This window comes from Gymnoscopelus microlampas (genome assembly GCF_963454915.1).
Source record: "Gymnoscopelus microlampas genome assembly, chromosome: 24".
Classification (NCBI taxonomy): Eukaryota; Metazoa; Chordata; class Actinopteri; order Myctophiformes; family Myctophidae; genus Gymnoscopelus; species Gymnoscopelus microlampas.
Window position 1 is genome coordinate 35,516,545 of NC_139961.1, and position 21,680 is coordinate 35,538,224.

The 21,680-nt window shown below is 43.1% G+C and overlaps 1 protein-coding gene across 3 annotated transcripts in view; it reads left to right on the forward strand.

The window, feature by feature from the left end:
• Positions 1-21,680, forward strand: part of LOC311040910 (dedicator of cytokinesis protein 9-like) — a 98,360-nt gene that overhangs the window by 25,415 nt on the left and 51,265 nt on the right. For 2 of the 3 annotated variants that reach the window (XM_084051325.1, XM_084051327.1), the window contains exons 2-6: positions 6,104-6,220; positions 14,206-14,295; positions 17,161-17,243; positions 19,199-19,268; positions 21,368-21,463. In XM_084051325.1, the coding sequence (XP_083907451.1) occupies positions 6,104-6,220; positions 14,206-14,295; positions 17,161-17,243; positions 19,199-19,268; positions 21,368-21,463 (456 nt within the window). Of the gene's footprint in view, positions 1-1,347; positions 1,618-6,103; positions 6,221-14,205; positions 14,296-17,160; positions 17,244-19,198; positions 19,269-21,367; positions 21,464-21,680 lie in introns of those variants that run through there. The other variant, XM_084051326.1, reaches the window with a different exon arrangement.

The window sequence follows — 21,680 nt, forward strand, 5'->3', positions numbered from 1 at the left end:
CCGCAATGCAGAGACGGAGACCTTTGAAGTCATCCTGACCTATGGCATGTTATCTAGACTTCATGACATCACTGAACACACAACCCCCAGCCCAGTTTACATCATCTCCTCTCATCCCATCTCCTCCCCAGGCTCTCCTCTCCTCTCTTCTTCAACCATTCAAACACAATGTGTCATTTATGATAACTCTGATGATTGTTATTGATGAATGAATCCGCCCGCAAAATTTCCAATCATTAATTAGCGGCTGGCGGGCGTCGCCGTGGTTGGGTATTTATTTGCGTCCTCGTCTGCATGCATTCGCGCAGAGCCCGGAAGGAAAGAGAAAGAGAGAAACGTCACATCACCGAGGAGAAGTGTCATTTCTGACAGTAATGCCTTGTTGATGCTAACTCTTAAATGTCATGGTTTCGGGACACACAAACACATGCGCGCGCTCAGACAGAAAACAGCTGAGCCACGGCGCCTCCGACGCTGAGATGAAAGGATGGTGGATCTCCTCAGAGACTCAGCTCTGAGGGGAGGGGAGGCTGGCAAAGCAAACCTTTTCCTGAAGCAGTGAGAGAGACTTGTGTCAGTGTATGTCTTTGTGTTTGAGATCCGGATAAGGCGGGGGGAGCGTGTGTCCACACACCCTGCTGTGTCTGCCTGCTGCGATGGAGGCGGCACACACGACCAGTTCAAAGTGAGCCCAAATATCAATAGAGAACAGAACTTTATCAACGCACCAGCATTCCCTCACACAAGACGCCTGAGCGGCAGACTGAAACACTCTGGGAGTTGTGAGTTTTGCTCCCCTCCCCTCTCATCTCTGCTCCCCTCTCCTTTGTTTCCTTCCTTTAAATTATGATTTCACACAAAAGGCAAAAGAAAATTACACACGCACACACACACACACACACACACACACACACACACACACACACACACACGCACACACGCACGCAGGCAGGCAGGTAGGTAGAAGAGTGGGCAAATAATGACATGACTGCTGGGCCTCTCGTGAGCTTTTTGTGGGGGAGTGGTCGATAGCATGTAATTCAACATTGTACTCCTCCTCACACACACACACACACACACACACACACACACACACACACACACATACACACACATACACACGCCCGCACGCACGCACACATGCAGACTTCCACAGCTGTGCAGCTGTGGAAGTGGGAGGGACCATCTTTTTTCTATTGCGAGCCAAGGACAGAGAGAGCGAGATAGATAGATAGAGGGAGGGAGAGAAAGAGAGAGAGAGAGAGAGAGGCTGGGCTATTGTGATTGAGTAGAGAGGCAAGGGGGGGGGGCTCGTTGGACGAGACTGCAAAGCTCTCACAACTTCCACAGAGTGCAGACAACTTTCTAGTACCATGGCATTCTCTCTGAGTCCTCAGCCTCCCCTGTAGACACACACAGACACACACATAGACACACTCACTCGTTGGATTGTACTGCACAGACACACACAGGCGCTGGCCTGAGTGTTACACTACCATGCAGGGCCGGGCAGCCAAAGCCCCTAAGAGGGAAATGGTGATCGAGTCCCCCCAGCAGTATAAGAGCTTGGCGGAGATTGAGGCAGAGGTGACAGAGGCAGAGTCACAGGTGACAGCGGTGAGTCTGACTTCATACTGAGAAGAGCATGTGTTTGCTGGGTGGGAAATAATGCATTCTTGAACCTGAGATTACCTTTTGTATGAGAAGATGTTACCGTACTACGCGGTTGAATGCACTGTGTGTGCTGTCAGTTGCATTGTTAGGTCCATTTTGAATGACTGTTAGTTGGCATTGTGTCTTGTTTGAAGAGACATTGATGATCTTGCTGTCATAAGAGTTTTGGAAATAAGGAAATGTTAAATGTTTCCTCATATTTCACTCTGACTTAACTAAAAGAGGCATGATCTTGTACCTGTTGTTTGCAGGTAGGTACAATACAGGTGACAAACCACCCAGACACTATTGCATGTACTGATCACGTTTTCACCTGCGCTTGACACCATTCTGTGTCCAGATCAAGCGAGGTGCTCAGTTACAGGGAGTCATGTGATCATCTCTTCAATACTCAGGTGAACTCTGTGCCGTTCCCTTTCATGAGGTGCTTTGAAGATGCATGTCTTCTCTCTTTTTTTTTGCTGTTGTTTTTTTCTTCTGGAGAGCTCTGGACGGAAATGGGAAAATAGTAGCTCCAGGGCACACCTCTCCAGGGGGTTGAATGTCTGTCTTTTTTTAGGAACTGGAGCACTTGTAGCTCGCTTTGTTTTGTCGTTCACCATTTCAGTGCTGGGATCAGGGAGTTTCAAATGTTGTGCACAATTTTCTTGTCAGGCTGTGAAGGTGTTAAAGGAGTTTATTTATATTGTCAATTCTTTTGTGGAAAGTCCTGTGTCTGGAAATGTAGCTCAGTAGTTTGAAATTACATACAGTAAGAAATAAGCCAATGTCACACATGTCTGTGAATCTTCAATAGGCTGATATCCAATATCCCCAAATAACTCGGAATTGGGAAACCCCCTTCGCTTAATTCTGGAATAATCCATATTTTAAGAAAATGTATGTTACTTTCTTCCATTTAATTGGTTACTTTCTTCCATTTAATTTAAGTTAAGTTACTTTAAGTTACTTTAAGTTACTTTCTTCCATTTAATTGGTTAAGCACTGGCTTCACTTATTGCATTATAAACACATTTAAATGCACTGGGCTTCAAGAGTCATCGATCAACATCCACAGAGCTGTTGGGCTAATTGGACACTCAATCGGACCTCGCCACCACCTCCGCCACACAATTGGCTGTGGGATTATTATTGGCAGTCCGCCATTCACAGCTGGTTGTTATTAACGGTCATCCCAGTGACTCGTACACAGCTGGTCATCGAAGCAGATGATTTTCAGTCCATCCCATGATCCTCATACAGTATACTGTACGTGTATATATTGCAAGGTCATGGCTGTCACCCCCCGAGCCCCCTTAAACCGGGGGAATATTGTCATTACATCATCAGACCTCACCTCAGGAGGACTGGGGCGAATTACAATATAAATCTGTGTCTGTTGAATTGGCCTGGGTTTGGCGTGTGTTTGCTGGACAGGATCCAAGATGCTAAGCCAAATATCTCAGCAGCCACGGTCAAACTAATAAGCTGTCAGCGGTAGCGGAAACACATTATAACATGGAATGATTGGCATTGATGATGTTTTGCCGGGTTAAATAGAGCACAGCATAACTTTAATCATGACTTTCATCTTGATATGGATTAGGGCTCCGCTGCAAAAATGATTATTGCTGAAATTATATTTCTGGTAATTATTGTCAGATATGTTGATTGTGATTTTTATTATTATCATTCTTGTTGATTTGGGAAACAAAATACTTTTATTGCGCTTTTCTTTACATCTTATATCAACATGATATAAGTTTTCAGCTTATTTCAGCTGTGCCTGTGACTGGAATGAAATGTTTCCATGCTGCCAAAAGGCCAACAATTATTCACAGTGAAACATAAAAGAGGGCTATATGAATCTATTCATTGTGCATCCCTAAAAGGTATATCATGTCTGTGTGGGATCTATTCCCATGATGGATTAAATTACATGGAGAATTTTCATTTGTATCACATACATTTACGGTGAATGAAGAATCCAAGAATGAAGAGAATAAAGCTGAAAACAATGAGAATTGAAATAAATAAATAAAAATAAAAATAGAGGTGCACTCAGAACTTTCAAAACACTGATTTGGCGATGACACTTTATTGCTTAAAACACTTCCGGGCTAAACATTCTCATGCACGAACAACTCACACGAATGGGCGATTGCATGCGTGTGAACTCAGCTTCATGTTGAGCCCCATGCACACGCCCAGGTACGTTCCATTGCATTTCTATTGTTGTTGATGTTTACCTGCTATCCTTTGAAGCACTAAATTGGTTTCCTTTGCACTCTACTTACGTGACCAATAGCATGACCTCTGACCTGTCGTTTGTTGACTAGGGTTCATTATATTTACTCTGCTCTTGCACTTTGTACTGTAAGTAACTCTGGATAAAAGCATCTGCTTGTTGTTAGATGGTTGAAATATGGAATGTCAGGACCACTCTGTCCAAATCTTAGTTCAAGTGTGACTCACTTTATATCTGTTCTAATGGAACATTAGCCTTCATGCTGATAGTATGTATCCCATTTAGACACAGTTTTCCATCAATGGGACACTGGCATGAGGTCACAGTGAATCTTCCAGGAGACTCTGGGAAATCTAAGCATTCTCATTGGTCAAACGGGGATTCCAAGAGTTGAAGCACCAATCACTGATGCCCTTTCTCTCGGGGGCCATGCATGTGAGCTTGTGACCCAGTGACTGGTACAGTTACACACAGAGTATCTCTCTCTCTCCCCTCGCTCTCATCCGCTTCTCGCTCTGCTCTCCCTCTCTCTTCTTAACCCACATTCACCCGTCTCACGATCCTCCGCGTCAACGAGCCCAGAGATGGAGCTGGCAGCCAGTCCTACCCTCAGCGAGGACAATGACATTTTGTTGGCCACACAATTCTGTGGTCAGCCTGATAGAATCTCCAAAGCTGTTTTCATTGTAACTCATCGTCCAGCAGCACCGCCCCGAAACATCAGAAACCACAATAATGATCCAGTTGCATGTCAAAAGGCTCAAGTGTAATTTAACCAGGAAGGTCAGTCAACAGCGAACCTAGCCAGGCGAGAGCCCAGAATGCTTCTTGGTATAGGTACAGTATGACAGGAATGTATTGGTTACCAATGTGACTCTATACTAACAGTAGCATCATGAAGGCTGCACAGCAAATACGATTTTTTAATGACACGGCACTATAGGAGGCAGGCTCCTGTACGTGTGTGTGTGTGTGTGTGTGTGTGTGTGTGTGTGTGTGTGTGTGTGTGTGTGTGTGTGTGTGTGTGTGTGTGTGTGTGTGTGTGTGTGTGTGTGTGTGTGTGTGAGTCTGTGTGTGTGCACGGTGTGCGTGTGTGCGTCACGTGTGTGTGTGTTCCGGGCTAATCTTGCAAATGCAAACCGCTGAACCTGCCAAATGACTTGTGCACGCTGCCAGTAGGCCAAGGAAGTATTTTTTAATTTACTTTTAAAAACCTTAAATTTGTAATGGAAGCCAATGCCATTTTCTCTGTAAGTCTCTTCTCCTAACCCAACACAGAAATCCCCCATCCCAACAAATCTGAAACCACAATAATGATGATCCAATTGCTTGTCAAAAGTCTCAAGTTTAATTTAACCATTTTTATAGTGGAAGTCAAAGGTGGTCGGATTGTGCTGAAACAAGCCCAAATGTGGAGTCATGCCATAGATACATACTGTAGATGACTGACATACTGGACAGACTGGACACATATGGTTGCTGGACACGTCTAACATCTCTTGCATTTATACTGTATGAGAGCATATTACAGTATTCACTGCTGTCGGACAGAAACCTTGTATGCTAAATGACTGTAATGTAATGTCCAAGACCGTTCCTTTTTTATTATTATTTTAAAAACAATTTAAAATAGTGAAAAATTGCTGATCTACAAGCTCACACCGCCTTGCAATACGTGGCGTTGTGAGCTTGTAGATCGGCTATTTATTTTCACTAGTTCTGCAACACTCTTGTATGATGAAATAGGGCATTCATTTGCAAAAAAAAACGTAAAAAGTTTACATGGATATACAAGGTTTCTGTAGCAACGGGGTATATTGCCCAGTGGTTACCCTCAGCTGGTAGCATCAACACCACATTATAACAACTCCACACGTGTAGTATATTGTTGCAGTTGCTTTTCAGTAAAAAATCTAAGATATTCAAAAGAAATTGCCGATCTACAAGCTCACAGCTAACCCCTGCTACCGCCTGGGCGCTCATCAGAACCATCTGAGCAGCCATCAGGTCGGTTAAGCATGTCACAATTTTCCATCTCTTGGACCTACTACATTGCAAAGTCCTAATTTAGAGAGTGTACGAATAGAACCAAATGTTACAAACCCGTAGATACATGCCCGGAGTTACAGACCCCTAACTCCTCAAGGTCACCCGGTGGGTTCCCGGACCCCAGTTTGATTGCTGTCCTCCTCTTGTCCTCAGGTGAAGCCTAAGGTCATCGAGCCGCTGGACTATGAGAATGTCGTTCTGCAGAAGAAGACCCAGATCATCAGTGATGTCCAGAGAGACATGCTGCAGTTCCCTCCTGATGACTTCCAGGTAAGCAGCGCTGAGTCATATCACACATTAGACCAACTTATTGGATTTTATTTACTGATTTATGGAATTTCTGCTTCATTAATACAGTGGAGAGAGACAGGACAGTGGGGGTAGACAGAAGTAGCATATCTTGATTCATCAATGACTTTAATTTTTTGCATGGCAGGCTCGTTAATTGGTGATTCCTAATTACTGTCGAACACCCACGTTAGAAAATAATTGTGGCTTTAGGGATACTTTTATTGATTTATTGATTGGTTTCTGTTTATATGGTCAAATATGTTGACAATTATACAATTAGTATCACTTTGCCTCTATATTCTGTCAGAGCCCAAATAATGCTGAATCGTTTTGTGGACTGCATGGTAAATCTTGCTCCGAAGATTAGAATAGGCCCGGACCTCTGGCGTAGCGGTCCGGGCACCTAGGCTCAATGTCGTTGTGGGTTCGAGTCCCGATCCCGACGGCCTTTGCTGCCTGTCACTCCCCATCTATCTCTCCCCATTTCATGTCAACCCACTATACTATCAATAAACGCATATAAACCCCTAAAATAAAATAAAAACAGAATAACCCTCTCCCCTCCCTCCACCACTGCCGTGAAGGGTTAGTTACTCAAGCCTCTTGACCAACCAAAAGTCAAGACTCTCGCTCTTTGGCAAGAAGTAGACGACTGCAGCGAAACTTAACTGAGTGTGAAGTAGGTCACTGCTGAATGGGGGCAAGTGTGCCAAGTCAACCTTCACTGGACAAACAGGTTGGAGACCATGCAGTGTGGTGGGAGCTGAGTGGCCGTCTCTCTTAGAAGCCTCATCAGCTTAACACACTTCACTGCCCTTAATAAGGCCACAGCCTCCACAACGGCTCCACGTTGAGATTTAAAATGACATTTTCTTCATTCATGCAAATACTGTACCCGCGTACTTTCCTCAATTGTTAAAAGATTAATTTCAAGGAAAAAGATTGGTGAAATTAGTCTATAGCAATTACAATGCTGGGGAAATATTATATTTTCTTATATTGTCACATCATAGACAGTACAGTACATAGTTTGTTTTTCATCATGCATACATTGGTAGGAAGGTAGGTAGGTAGGTAGGTAGGTAGGTAGGTAGGTAGGTAGGTAGGTAGGTAGGTAGGTAGGTAGGTAGGTAGGTAGATAGATAAATAGATTTATCTATCTAAATTGATAGATTGATAGATTTATTGATTGACTGTCGCCTTAGATGACCTCTCCACCACACTTGACTTGCGCTCTCCAAAGACTCCAGCACCTGCAAGAGTTTAAGCGGGGGCCGATCACAAGGGCCGCGGGCGGGTATGTGAGACCCTCCCTCGACCCTCGGCAGGGGCATGTGGGAAACCCAGACCCCCGGTTAAACTTGACTTCCCGTGTAGCCGCTGGCTCGCGTCCCTTCAAACATTTACACGCTCCGTAGACGGCGCGTTTGTTTGTGTTCAAAAGCAACTCCGAGGCCGTGTCAACATTACATCACTGCTGCTCACTCCGACGCTGAGAGGAATCTCTTGCGGTCTCCACTCCCAGGTTCCTCCCACTGGGGGGGGAGAGAGAGAGAGAGAGAGAGAGAGAGAGAGGAATGAGGTGGTTTGGTATTCTGTGTATTTCATTGTAGCTGAGTCCAGCGTAACAAACTGTCTGTGGTGGGAAGTGAACAATGTACAGTCCACCTCCAGACTGTATTTCACAACCCCTAGGATGATGAGTGGCTTTCATTAGGAGGTCGTCTGCAGCGCAAAGCCATTTGTAACTGTCCTGTGTGTGTGTGTGTGTGTGTGTGTGTGTGTGTGTGTGTGTGTGTGTGTGTGTGTGTGTGTGTGTGTGTGTGTGTGTGTTACGTTCCTGTGTCCTAATGTGTGTGTGTGTGTGTGTGTGTGTGTGTGTGTGTGTGTGTGTGTGTGTGTGTGTGTGTGTGTGTGTGTGTCTGTTCCTGTGTCTTCGTGTGTGTGTGTATGTTTGTGTCTGAATGTGTTTATATTTCTATGTCTGCCAGTGTGTGTGTGTGTGTGTGTGTGTGTGTGTGTGTGTGTGTGTGTGTGTGTGTGTGTGTGTGTGTGTGTGTGTGTGTGTCTGCATGTGTGTGTCTGTGTCTGTGTCTGTGTGTGTATGTTTCTGTATGTCTGTCTGTATGTCTGTATGTCTGTGTGTGTGCGTGCGTGCGTGCATGCGTGCGTGTGTTTCTGTATGTCTGCATGCGTGTGTGTATGTGTCTGTGTGTTTATATTTCTGTGTCTTCATGTTTACATGTTGTTTGTGTGTGTATATGTTTCTCTGTCTGAATGTGTATATGTTTGCTTGTGTCGCTATAGGTTGTGTATATTTGTGTATTTATCCATGTGTATGTGTATGTATGTGTGTGTGTGTGTGTGTGCGTGTGCGTGTGCGTGTGCGCGTGCGCGTGCGCGTGCGCGTGTGTGTGTGTTAGGTCAACCATCGTCTGTCCGGCTGTCTAACCCTCCATGTGTTTTACATCACCGGGCTCACAGGGAGTGGAGGGGGACAGCCAGACAAATGCACACCCAACACCCAACACACACACACACACACACACACACACACACACACACACACACACACACACACACACACACACACACACACACACACACACACACACACACACACACACACACACACACACACACACACACACACACACAGGGCAGGCAGGAGGGAGTCAGACCTCTGTGTAGGAGCACTTTGAGTTGAGGAGTTGGTGAGTTTCCATGACTGTAGGTTCACACGCTCTAATGTTATTGGACGCTCCACTGGACCGATGGCTGGATGACATTCTGACTAGTATTAATTTACCTTTCTTAAGTGTCGCTATTAGCAATTAGCAAAGAATGAAAGCACTTATTTTATGCTTGTTCAAAACACTTTTTCTAAGCCTTTTTATTGTCCATTTAGGTTTAATGAACCATAATCATACACCCACACTACATTGTGTCATAATCACCCACACTACATTGTAGTCTCAAATTCACCTCCCTGCTCCTCACTCCGCACACACCAACAGACACGCACGCACGCACCCACGCACGCACACGATTACACACACCAACACACTTGAGACACACTAACACACACGCTTTGACGCAGAAATACATGAAATATTTTATGCTCGTTCAAAACACTTTTTCTAACCCTTTTTATTGTCCATTTAGGTTTAATGAACCATAATCATTCACCCACTACATTGTATTCTCAAATTCCCCTCCCTGCTCCTCACTCCTCGCACACACCAACACACTCACGCACGCACGCGCACGCGCACACGCACGCGCACGTGCACGTGCACGTGCACGCACACGCACACACACACACACACACACACACACACACACACACACACACACACACACACACACACACACACACACACACACACACACTTGAGACACATGAACACACACACTTTGACACAGAAAAAAATGTCACGCTACAGTCCCTGACTCGTGAACGAGAAAACACTGTAGAAGACTAAAAGGGCCGCAAGCCCTTTCCTCTTGTCCTCTCTTTCTCTCTCCCTTACTCATCTCCTCTCTCCTTTCCACCTCTGCTCTCTCCTCTTCCTCCTCTTCCCCCTCTTCCTCTCTCGGTCCACCATGCCCGCTCATCTCCAGTGTGGAGGCTTCATTTAGTGCCTGGCATCATTCCTCTATCTCTGTGCCCTGCGGCATTTTGGACGGACAGTACAACCCCCTCCAGTGGTGCCTGTTGAAATGCTGCCCATTAACAGGAATGCACTTCATGGGCAGCCACCAGCTTGCTTACAGCTAAGAGAGTTTGGCTGCCAAAAATGAGATATTTCGTCATTTAATGAAGAAAGAAAGTTAAACCCGCTCTTCCAGTTATGACTGACAACACACAAACATCATACGCTTGTTAGCCACCTACTGTAAGCCCTATATACTTGGCCGTACAACAAATTGCAAAAATAGCCGATCTACAAGCTCACACCACGTCACATTATGAGCTTGTAGATCAGCTATCTTTTACTATTGCTGAAAATGTTAAAACCTTATTAAGAAATACATTTCTTTTAAACTTTTGGAAATGTGCCCAAAATTGGGATGCCAGAGTTTATGTGGTTAAAGGAAACATGGCTAATGTCTTGTATTTATTTGACAAAACGATAACACTTTTTATAGACTCTATTCTAGTCTACATTTTGGAAATGTTGCATGATACATTCCAGGTAATTTATTTATGCATTTAGCTAACTGATTGACAGCAGAGCTGCTTCACTTGAGGCCATCACTTCATCAATCTGACACATTTCCTGTGAGAGTACTTTCTTTTAAACGAGTCAGCAGATATGCAGGCTAGGAGAGTGGTGGTGATATATATTATTTCAAGCTGATGAAATTGCAATAGCAAGGTGGAACTATTTATTATGTGGTGTATGGATCCACTGGCTAACCAGGGAAGTATCTCTTCTGAGATGGCAATAATTGCATGGTCACCGAAGGAGAGTAACGCATGCTGAAGCGTCAAACAACGTCAATTTCCCTGTTACCTTGCAGATTCTGGGCAGTGCCGGCTTGCTGGTGTGTAGCCATTTGACTTTGGAGTAGTCGGCTCACTGAATGCCTGCAGGCTAAATGCCTGCCAGGTTGACGCGAGGTCAAAATTCACCCATGTTGAACTCGACACGTTGAACGCGACTGGATGCTCTACACACCACACAGTGATGCTTCTGACACGTACATTATGTGTAACTATGCCCTAATGCTGACATTTGTTTTATGTCTTTTCACTTTTTCACACCATAAATGTATAGATAGGTCATAAGGACCCTATTGAGTGTGAACAAACATGTCACAGAGGCCCAATGGATTGATTACTGCCTCTACCGCATGTTGGGAAGTAACTAAAGTAATATGTAACTTAAAGTAATATTATTACCTTTTCCCAGTAACTAGTAACGTAACTAATTACTTTCACGTTTTGAGTAATAATATTACCTTTACTTTTTTTCAAAAAGTAACTTATTACTTTTTTTCATGAGCCTCGGTGGTACTCTGGGTTTGAGTGTGCTTATTTGATCCTGTGTTGTTTTTGGTCCATTGATATAATGGTAGACTGGTTGCGATCGAGTTGTTATGCAGGCTGCTTGCTGATCCGGTCTAGAGCGGATACGGAAACGTTGCGCACTTGTCTGTGTGAATTATCAGCTGCGGAAGGGCGGGCCTTAAACCGGATCAAACAGTGTTGCCATGTCTGCTTATTATAAGCCGATGAAGACGCGCCGTAAGCTTGTAGATCGGCTATTTTCTCTCTCTCTATATATATATATATATATATATATATATATATATATATATATATATATATATATATATATATATATATATATAGGTCACTGACTGTGGCATGTGTGTGTGTGTGTGTGTGTGTGTGTGTATATATATATATATATATACACACACACACACACACACACACACACACACACACACACACACACACACACAGGTCACTGTGGCCTGTCTATTAGTCGCTTGTTTTCATAGACCTGGTTGCTTATTTCTCTCTCTTAATCTGGCAACACTGGTTAGGGTTAGTGTGAGACTCACATACACAGACTGCGAGACGTAAAACAAACATGGAGGACACAGAGGAACCGCGCGTTTCATTTACTACTTGGAAATATGGCAATTATTTTGATTTTGTCAGGACAAAACATTTGAAGAACATTATTGTCCGCTGCAAATTATGCAGTGCATCATTTATTTATGTTTGTTTAGTTTATGTTTGGAGCTTTAATAAACAACAGAAGTTGTTCAAAGATTGTGTCTCATGATGAGTCATTATCTGTTTGAGCCCAGGTGTTTGAATTTGAATATTTTATTAGGCAAAGTACATTAAATACATTTAAAATACTTGTTTCCATTGAGGTCCTTAGTATTCAATTCATAGTCGTCAAATGGTTTTCATTTAGTCTGTAAGTTATGAATTCATACACAGTAAAAGTCTTAGTGTTAATATAATTCAAATGAGTGTACCATGAGGATTTTACAATCAGTCAGACTTTTGGGGAGAAAGGATGCAATTACTGGGGGCGAGGGGAAAAAAAGTAACTAAAGTAATAAGTAACTAAGTACTTTTGGCAGGGAGTAATAAGTAAAGTAACTACATTACTTTTTAAACAAGTAATATGTAATAAGTAACATATTACTATGTTTTAGTAACTATCCCAACAAGCATGTGACACGGAAGCGCACCGCTGCTATGAACTTAAGAGAAATGTCAGTTTGTATATTTCTCTGACTGGGACTCATATTTATTGTTGATCGTTCCAGTATATGAAATAATACAATATCCCTCCACCTAACCACTTAAACCCCATATACTTCAGTTTACCGGGTTCCGTTTTTTCCCTCAACACCAAATCTCACAACGCATTGCAACGTGACGCTTTGCTGGCTTAGATCGTATATTTCCGTCTAATGTTCGCTTATTTGTGCAGAATGTTCGCCTATTATGACATGCCCAGAATAAGGACGCTAGAGTTCATGTGGTTAAGGTTTTCTTTATATGTGATGTCCTCTGGCTACCCTCTCTTGTGCCCTGACACACTGGTAATGCTATTTTGATCATATAGACTTTGAAAGCCAGTGAAGCATGATTCAAGTTTCTAAAACCTCTTTCAAAGGCATTACTAACAAGAAGACAAATGAAAAGGCTTGAATATAGGAAATCCATGACAAGACTGGGTCAATTTGACAGTGAGTCCCCACTCGTCTTTGTGGAGTGACTGGACACCCAGTGCAGTAACTGGGACACTGACTGGTCGGGGTCTCTATGGAAGACACTGAACACGGGTCTTACTCTTGATGCCCTGAGGCTCCTCTGTGCTCCTCTGGGTAGAGCGTCTCTTCTCACTGTGGATCTGTCCATCTCTATACATCTAATAAAACTCCTCTGTGTCTGACTGTCTTATCTGTCAGCCTGTCTGTAACCATCAAAGAAGGCTAGAGTCTCCGACTGTACAAAATGAGGTCCGGTTAAAGAGGAAAGAACGAAAAGAAAACAATTGTATTATTAAGAGTGACTTTACTACAACATCATCATTGTCTCTTAAGGGCAGATATTTACTGCTTGTGCTGACCAGCACAGCCGTGGAACAGCTGTAGAGTTGAGAGATCTGACCTGACCTTGACCTTTTCCCTCAAGCCCCACCATTATAGATGACACTGAGGTCAAAGGGAAGGGATGGGCTGGTAACTCTTCTTGTTGTTTCTTGTCTGTCTCATTCTGGGATATACAGTACTGTGTTTTTGGAGGTATATGAACTGTGAGTAAAATGTTGTTCTGGGAGTCAGACAGAGTGTCCCATTGCGACATGTACGTTTGGCTCCAGTATTCGAAGACTTTTAAATCTCTCATACTTCAAGACCAGAGTTGTTGTCTCAGATACAGATGGCCTTGACATTTGGCATAACGACTAAATTGGGTAAAAACAAACAAACAAAAAGACACGTTGATTTCCACTGATTCCATCTGTTAGCTTACAAAATCATTTCACTGTCTGGATGTGAGCATTAACAATACTGTATATGATACAGATATGAACAGAATATTTCCCAACAATCTGAATGTGTATCCATGTTGAACCAAAATCATGACCTTCGATAGCATCCAGCGAACAGCATCCACAATGTGAACGTGTTTATATTTGGTCAGCCAAGATCTTCAGTTAGAAACTATCCTTCAAGATGGACTTATGGAATAATTTTATAACTGTAGTATAGTTGTATTTCATATTAAGTAGTAGTATTTCATTTCGGAACAAAACACTTCACTTGAGGGATGGTACGGCTCAGAGCCCAAAACGGGGTGTGGGCCCCACCATGTGAGTGAATTCCACAATTGTTTCCAAACACCAGCAGGTATGGATCTGTCACAGTGAGCTGCTACATCAGCCTGTTTTTCATGCCTGCTTTCTGTCTATCCTCAGATCTCCACCCTGCGGCGCCAGGGCCGGACTCTGTTCTCTACCGTGCCAGAGACTGCCGAGAAGGAGGCACAGTGTCTGTTTGTCCAAGAGGTACCGTATCACTAAGACATGAGCATGAAGCTGCCTCGATCGTCTAGCTGTAACCTTGGCTAAAGTCTCAGAATCTCTCTTACTTGTTTATTTTGTGTTACCATTAGCTGTAGTAAATAGAGCAGCTATTCTTCCTGGGGTACACACATACAGACTACAGTACATACAGTACATACAAATTGACGCGTTTGACGTCATCATTTCATGATGTCCGACCGAGCCCTTTCAGTAGTAGACCCCACATTATGGAATGCGCTCCCCTCCCATATCAAATTGGTCCCCACCATCAAGACTTTTAAATCTTGCCTTAAGTCCCACCTTTATTGGCTTTCGATCCCGTTTGAGAGTTTCTGTGGTCTATGTTTTGTTTCACTGTCTGCTGACGCTGCTGCGTCCTGTATTCTTCAGTGATGTGTCTCCCTTTGTTGTTTATTTTGTTTCTCATTTTGCTGTGTGTTTTTGCTGTTGTTTTTCTGTGTTTCAGCTTACCCAGTGTATTTGGCTTTTGATTTTCTGTGCAAGCACTTTGGAAACCTTGAGTTGTAATGTGCTATATAAATAAAGTGGATTGGATTGGATGTCAACTACAAAAAATACTTTTGCCGCACTATATTATTGATAGCCTATCCTCCTCACATCAGAACTATAGAATTCAGGAAAATAAATCAGCAATGTTCCCCTTTAATAAAGAGATAAATGTTAATTATGATTAACAAACCTATTTCTAAGCATGCCAATGCATACACATGTTTTGGCACATGCACAGATATAGACCCCAGGGGGTCTTGTGCCTGTGTCCTTTGCCCTCTAACTCAATAAGTGCCCATTTAGCAGGTATTGACAATAATTGTATTTTAAAATGTTTCCGTACTGTTCACTGCAGAGAGAGAAATGTATACTAGTATCCATGAAGAAAGGCAATTAAAAAACGGGCTAGTGTAGACCCCTAGGGGACTCTGTTTAATAAAATATATAGGGTTTAAGAAGTGATTATTATTTTAGTAGTATTGTGCTGGTGGAGATGACCCTTATTTAGCTTGAGCCCCAATGGCTGTGCATGATACTCAAAAACCTGCGCTCTGTCCCTTAGAGTTTGAACATACTTGCCTTACTCCTTTCGGCCAACCACAGGTGGTTGTACCACTTTCCAGACAATACAATTGGTTACAACACCCTGAAGGCCCATCAGATGTTTTGTTTCTTACGTCTAGCCCAAGAATGCATTCATATGTTTTGTTTTATGATTCGTGGACTAGAACAAGACTGGTTCGATTTCAATGAGAGCCAGGAGAAGAAGGAAATAGCTTGTGGACGAATAACAAATGACGAATAACAAATGGACCAATAATCCTGTGTTTGACGTAGCAATTCGATCAATTGGTGTCACAGTCAAATACACTCTTACAATGTACATGCCAGAGGAAAAGAACATACTAGTACTGTCCTTAAAGTAAGCATACATTTTCTCTGTTGCTAATATCTGTAGAGTATGTTCTGTTGAGTGTATAGACCGGAGTTGGGGCTCATGGCTCACGTTTGGGTCGTATATCGTCTCACAGAGGCTGTGTAGTGCAGGGGTTGGCAGTGTTCTGGTCTGGGCGTAGTCTTAAAGAACTGTTATGGGATATTCCCCTATGGATCCAGCCAGAAATTACATCATAATAACTGCATCTGGAACAGCTGTAGGTACTCACAGATGGGAAGCTGTTTTTTTTTGTTCTCTCTCTCTCTGTAATCTATTTTCCTTCGTATTTCACCCCCCAACATAATACGTGTTACACACGTATTTCACAAATTTGTAGATTTTGTTTTCAGGCTTTGAAACCTGAAACACATTTCTACCAAAGTTCAGATAATAGGTGGTTGCTGGGTAATTCAACCAATTCAACCCTGTATACTTTGTTGGACGTCAAACATCGGCTATTTTTGCCAAATGTTTGCCTATTTTTGCAGAAAGTTTTCCTATTATAACCAGAAGAGTGACGTTAGGGCTCATGTTAACGCATGCACGTCGGTTTTGATGTCATGTTGAACTCATAATTTAGCATCTATCTATCTATCTATTAATGTACAAGACTGTCAGACTGTGTTGTGCATAACTTCAGGACTTTCTGAACGATCAAATTCAAACTTCACAGAGGGACTGAGGGTGTTTCGGAATTCGGTTGGTCTGGCGGTTGTCCAGAACCCAAAATACAAAAATCTCTTTATCTCTATCTGTCTGTGTCCTTGCAGATCTCTGTATCTGTCATTATTATGTTGTCATATAACAGACGTCATAGACTGGCCTCTGAATACTATGATAAAGTTTACTGCCCAAAGTACTCTGACAATGGGTACAATGGGTATTGCTTAACCGGAGGGGACTCCGTTCCCAGCAATGGATATAATTCATTTGACTTATGGAAGTATGTGTATGATCTTTTTAGCCTGCGGTTACATATCCTTCCTACAGTACCTGTTTGATGTAACACAGGATACTTTAGCCAGCCATTTATACATAGCTGCTGTAGAGACTCCTTTGGCTGAATCTTTGTCTTGTTAATTCAATTAGGTATAATAATGCAATTTAGCTGTCTTATCATTCAAGTTTCTACTCAAGCTCTTCCAGCTGCACTGCCTGCCTTTCAGGAAACAAAGATCTACGCAAGTTCACTCCTTCTTAAAATAAAACCCTGCCTTTTTATTTCTTCTGAGGGAATACGGATTTAGCTTTATTTTGCCAAGGAAGTATAATAAACCTCAGCCCGTCTGCGTCCGTCTGGGGCTATATTTTTAATGACCTCTCCAAATTTGTTCATGCTAAAATGACCCTCACTCACCACCTCCTCAATTTTCACTTTCTCTCTTTCTCTCTCTCCGCAGTGCATCAAAACGTACAACTCCGACTGGCACCTTGTCAATTACAAGTATGAAGAATATTCTGGAGATTTCCGCCAGCTCCCAAAGTGAGTGCCTGCGTGTGTGTCTGCGTGCGTGCGTGCGTGCGTGCGTGCGTGCGTGCGTGCGTGCGTGCGTGCGTGTGTGACTGTGCATATGTGCATGTCCATGTTGATATGTGGCCATGTACGCGTGTACATTTCAGCTCGAGTTAACAGGTGTGTTGAGGTGTTGACAGCTTTACTGACAGGTCTATTGACAGCTCGTCAGAAGAACCAGACCTAGTCTGGCGGGAGAGGTCCCTTGAGAGGTCCCTTGGGAGTCTCTTTTAGGTCCTCACAATTTCTCACCACCACCACCAACACTATGTTTAGTATAAGACCATACAGTATATAGGACACAAAAAAACAGTCATATACTGTACAGTGCAAGTCATTGTAACAGTCTCCCATTATGCAGTTGTAATTAACATAACCCACAACAGCACTGCAAAGGCCAGCAACACCACCTGTTCTCTCTTACGTCTTGTAAAACGGAATTTAATTTATATTGCAGCACAAAAGTTGTACCTCTAAAATGACTGGTTGTGATCTTTTCAGTCACTCTGCTAATGAGTGAAAAAAGTATATAAAAGCAACTTTAACCCTGCAAGGTTGCAATTAGGAAATATGACAGAACTTCGCTGATCCATTCAACACAACAGAATTAGTTGTGTAAAAGTTTTATTTTTTATTTAGTGTTTTAAAACAAAGTTCAGAACGATGTTCAAAGCCACAACAAAACTCCCATCCCCCGCCGTCTTCCGGCGGGGCATTTTGCATCTGCTTTGCTCATTGGATGCTGTGCTGTTGTATAGTTATATAGTTTTGAGGCCCATCGTAAAATGTACAATGTCCTGAGATTCTGGCCTGGTTTTACTGTCCAGTGAATGTGTTCCACAGATCCCTGGAAAGAAGGAAACGTGTGTTGTGGAAGTTAAATAAATGTCACACAATAGGACACTTCCTGTGTTTTTTCCACCGAGGATAATCGGGGCTATTCTGGGACCATAACTTTGTGATATCGCTGAAACAAATGGGACATCCCAGGACGCACTACATCCTTACAGACCGTGTCCTCAGTTTGAGCTACTTTCCATAAGCATAGTGAAAATAATCTACAAGCTTACAACGCATCACATCGCAACACGTTGTGAGCTTGTAGAACGGCTATTAATGACATAATGCAAGCCTAAAATAGGGATACCATGTTGAAAATGATTCATGACAGGGAGGTGGCTAGAAGCTAATGCACCTTGCAGATGTTACATGTCATGCTTCCAACATTGTAGCATAAAAACCGGACAACAACCCTTGACCCTGGCCTCAACATTGTTTATGCTATAGTTGTTCCCTGGAGCTTGTTCGGCCCTGTTAAGGTCATAGGGGCAAATTGTGCTTTTGGGGTTTGACTCGTAACAGCTGAGGTACGTTGCCTAAATCCTGACTCGTGACGACAGCTATGTACTGAAGTGGCCCTGAGAAAGATGTAGCGAATGAACACATTGTAGCGTTCTAAAAATGTGCACGTTGTTATGAATGGAGACAGCAGGGCGTGAATGCTACCAATGTAGACATTGTTTCTTCTTATTGTGTGTGTATATACAATGGGGTCAGTATGCCGTGAACCTACATTAGCAAATGGAAAGCTTGTCTGATGGGTTTGAAATAGAGAGGGTATGGTGTGAATGGCAGAATGGTGTGAAAATCTCACAATGACCTTCATTGTGAGGTTAGAAGAGAGTACATAATTATACCGTAGATTAGGGGTGTGAAAATGTAAAATATTTTCTATAATTTATTTGTTTTTGTTGACTTTACTTGACTTAATGATTTAAGTAAATATCTAACTGAGCTCATGATTTTGGCAGAATTCAGGGGTGAAAAAACATTTAGAAATGTATCAAAGTTACTGGCTATTCTTTTTAGGTCATGGCAGTTGATCCTTGAGTCCTAAGATATGTGGCGGTCATTTTCTTTTTCAGTAAATCACCCAGACCAGAGAAGCTGGCTGCTCATCTGTTCGAGGTTGACGAAGATGTGGAAAAAGATGAGGTAACTGAACTTAACCAGATTTCGGAAAAGTCATTTAAACACTCTCTGGTTGAAACGTGATCCCTCTTCCAAATCACACTTGATGTTGCTCAATTACTACTGTGGTAATCTATCAAACTGCTGTAGGCCTTCACAGTTAAACAACCCAATCCTGAGAGGAAGCTGTAGCCCTTGGTAGTATTTTAAAAAACGATGTGTATAAAATACAGATCCCAGAATTCCCTCCGCTGTCCTCAGGAAACTTGTCCAGCAGACGCCCGTATATAAACACTTAGTTCCGCTTTTGTCGGGACATGCAGGCATCCTGGCAACCTTCCCAAGTCTTTGAATAAGTAATGATTCTCTAAAGGGCAATGAGTTCAGCCTCTTTCCAGGCTTCACTAGGTTATCGTCGCTATCGGGCGGAAACCTCATATGTCCAAAACTATTACTTTTCAGGGAATGGGGGAAAAAGAGCCTGTGTTCCAATGGAACAATGGAATGGTTGTTATTATTTAGTCACACTTTCTAGTTAGTACTTTTCATTGGTTCAATATTTATAAAACCCACAGTCACACTTAAACACTTTCACTTTTACTTACAAAAAATGTAATAGAGCTAAAATACCAGCTCTACAAGCTCTCAAAGCGTCACATCGGAACGTGTTGTGTGCTTGCAGATGGAACATTTTTGCTACTTTTGTGTGACACTGTAGTACGACAGTGACAATACTATCATGCCTTTAAGTTTAGATTTTTATGTTTTAATGCAAAGTGCCCCCTTTATTTCACCTAGTATACATAGCAAACCCTCTCTTTACATTTCCCAGCCAAACTGGCTTGTGTTGTCACGCCGTCAGATGTCGACCCACACACCTCTCTCTCTCTCTCTCTCTCTCTCTCTCTCTCTCTCTCTCTCTCTCTCTCTCTCTCTCTCTCTCTCTCTCTCTCTCTCTCTCTCTCTCTCTCTCTCTCTCTCTCTCTCTCTCTCTCTCTCTCTCTCTCTCTGAGCATCCTCTCCATGACATCTTGAGATTGAGAGAGGTCACATACCGGCCCAATAATTACCTTGCTACAGGAATTGATTGGATTGAAGGCTGTTGACCTTTTAGTGCCTGGTCAGGATGTGGTGGTTGAAAGCCCCTGGAGGAAGGGGAGAAGGTCTGCAGTGCTGAGTTTAATGAGGAGAACACTAGTGTGCTGCTCCTACCCTCCCAGCTGCCTGGAGGGCACTCTGCAGTTTTCTATGCAATGAGAGCAACAATGTTTGTGCATCATTATCGTGATCGTGTGTGTGTGTTTGCGACTGTGTGTGTGTGTGTGTGTGTGTGTGTGTGTGTGTGTGTGTGTGTGTGTGTGTGTGTGTGTGTGTGTGTGTGTGTGTGCGACTGTGTGTGTGCGTGCGTGCGTGCGTGCGTGCGTGCGTGCGTGTGTGCGTGTACTTGCAGTACTATACATATGGGGGTCAAATGTCCCTACTAGTAAAGTAGAACTTCAGAAATATTCATTACGAGGAAATTATGAGGAAAAATGTCCTGGTCCTCTCAAGGGAAATTGTTGTGTTATGGTTAAAGATTTTTAGTGTTTTTAGCTTACAATTGGGAAATGATTCACGTTGGGGTTAGAGTTACGTTACGCATGCATTTAGAGGTTAAGTTTAGGTTTTGGGGTTTGCGTTATGCCTGATTTATACTTTTAGTTTTGTGCTGAAAAGAGCAGATCTACAAGCTCACAATGTGTCGCGCTGCAACCCGTTGTGAGCTTGTAGATCGGATATTTTCGTCTTTGGGGCTAGAGTTGAAAATGTCTAAAACATTTAGAAAAATCACAAATAAGTCATAAAATGTATGTCCTAAAATGTTGACGTCCTCACAAGTTTAGAAATATATATGCGTGCGTGTGTGTGTGCGCGTTGCTGTGTGCGTGTGTGTGTGTGTGTGCATGCGTGTTTGGTCAAGTGACAGGCGAGCATGAGAGGTTATGTGTGCTCACACACACGTACAGCGAGTTCGAGCCCACATGCAAGAGAGTGCGTCATTGTCTCTTGTTGTTGGGTTGCGTGCCACGCCCATGCGGGTTCCCTAGTCTGATCTGTGTCCTAATTACCTTGTCCTCCCACAGGACACAGCCTCGCTGGGCTCCCAGAAGGGAGGGGTCTCAAAACACGGCTGGCTTTACAAAGGAAACATGAACAGCGCTATCAGTGTCACCATGAGGGTAAGTGGTAACGCAATAGCAGGTTTCCCCGTCATGAAACGTGTCCGCCGAGTACCCCCCTGATACTCTGGTTGGTCTCTGCTCTACGCCAATGGTTCTCAAACGTCGTCATGTCAAGGACCCACAAATTGATATACATTTGTCTGTGGGCCCCATCTGAAAATATTTGATGTCAGGGATCCCCTTAAGAGAAAATTTGTGTTACAGTTTTTCAAAA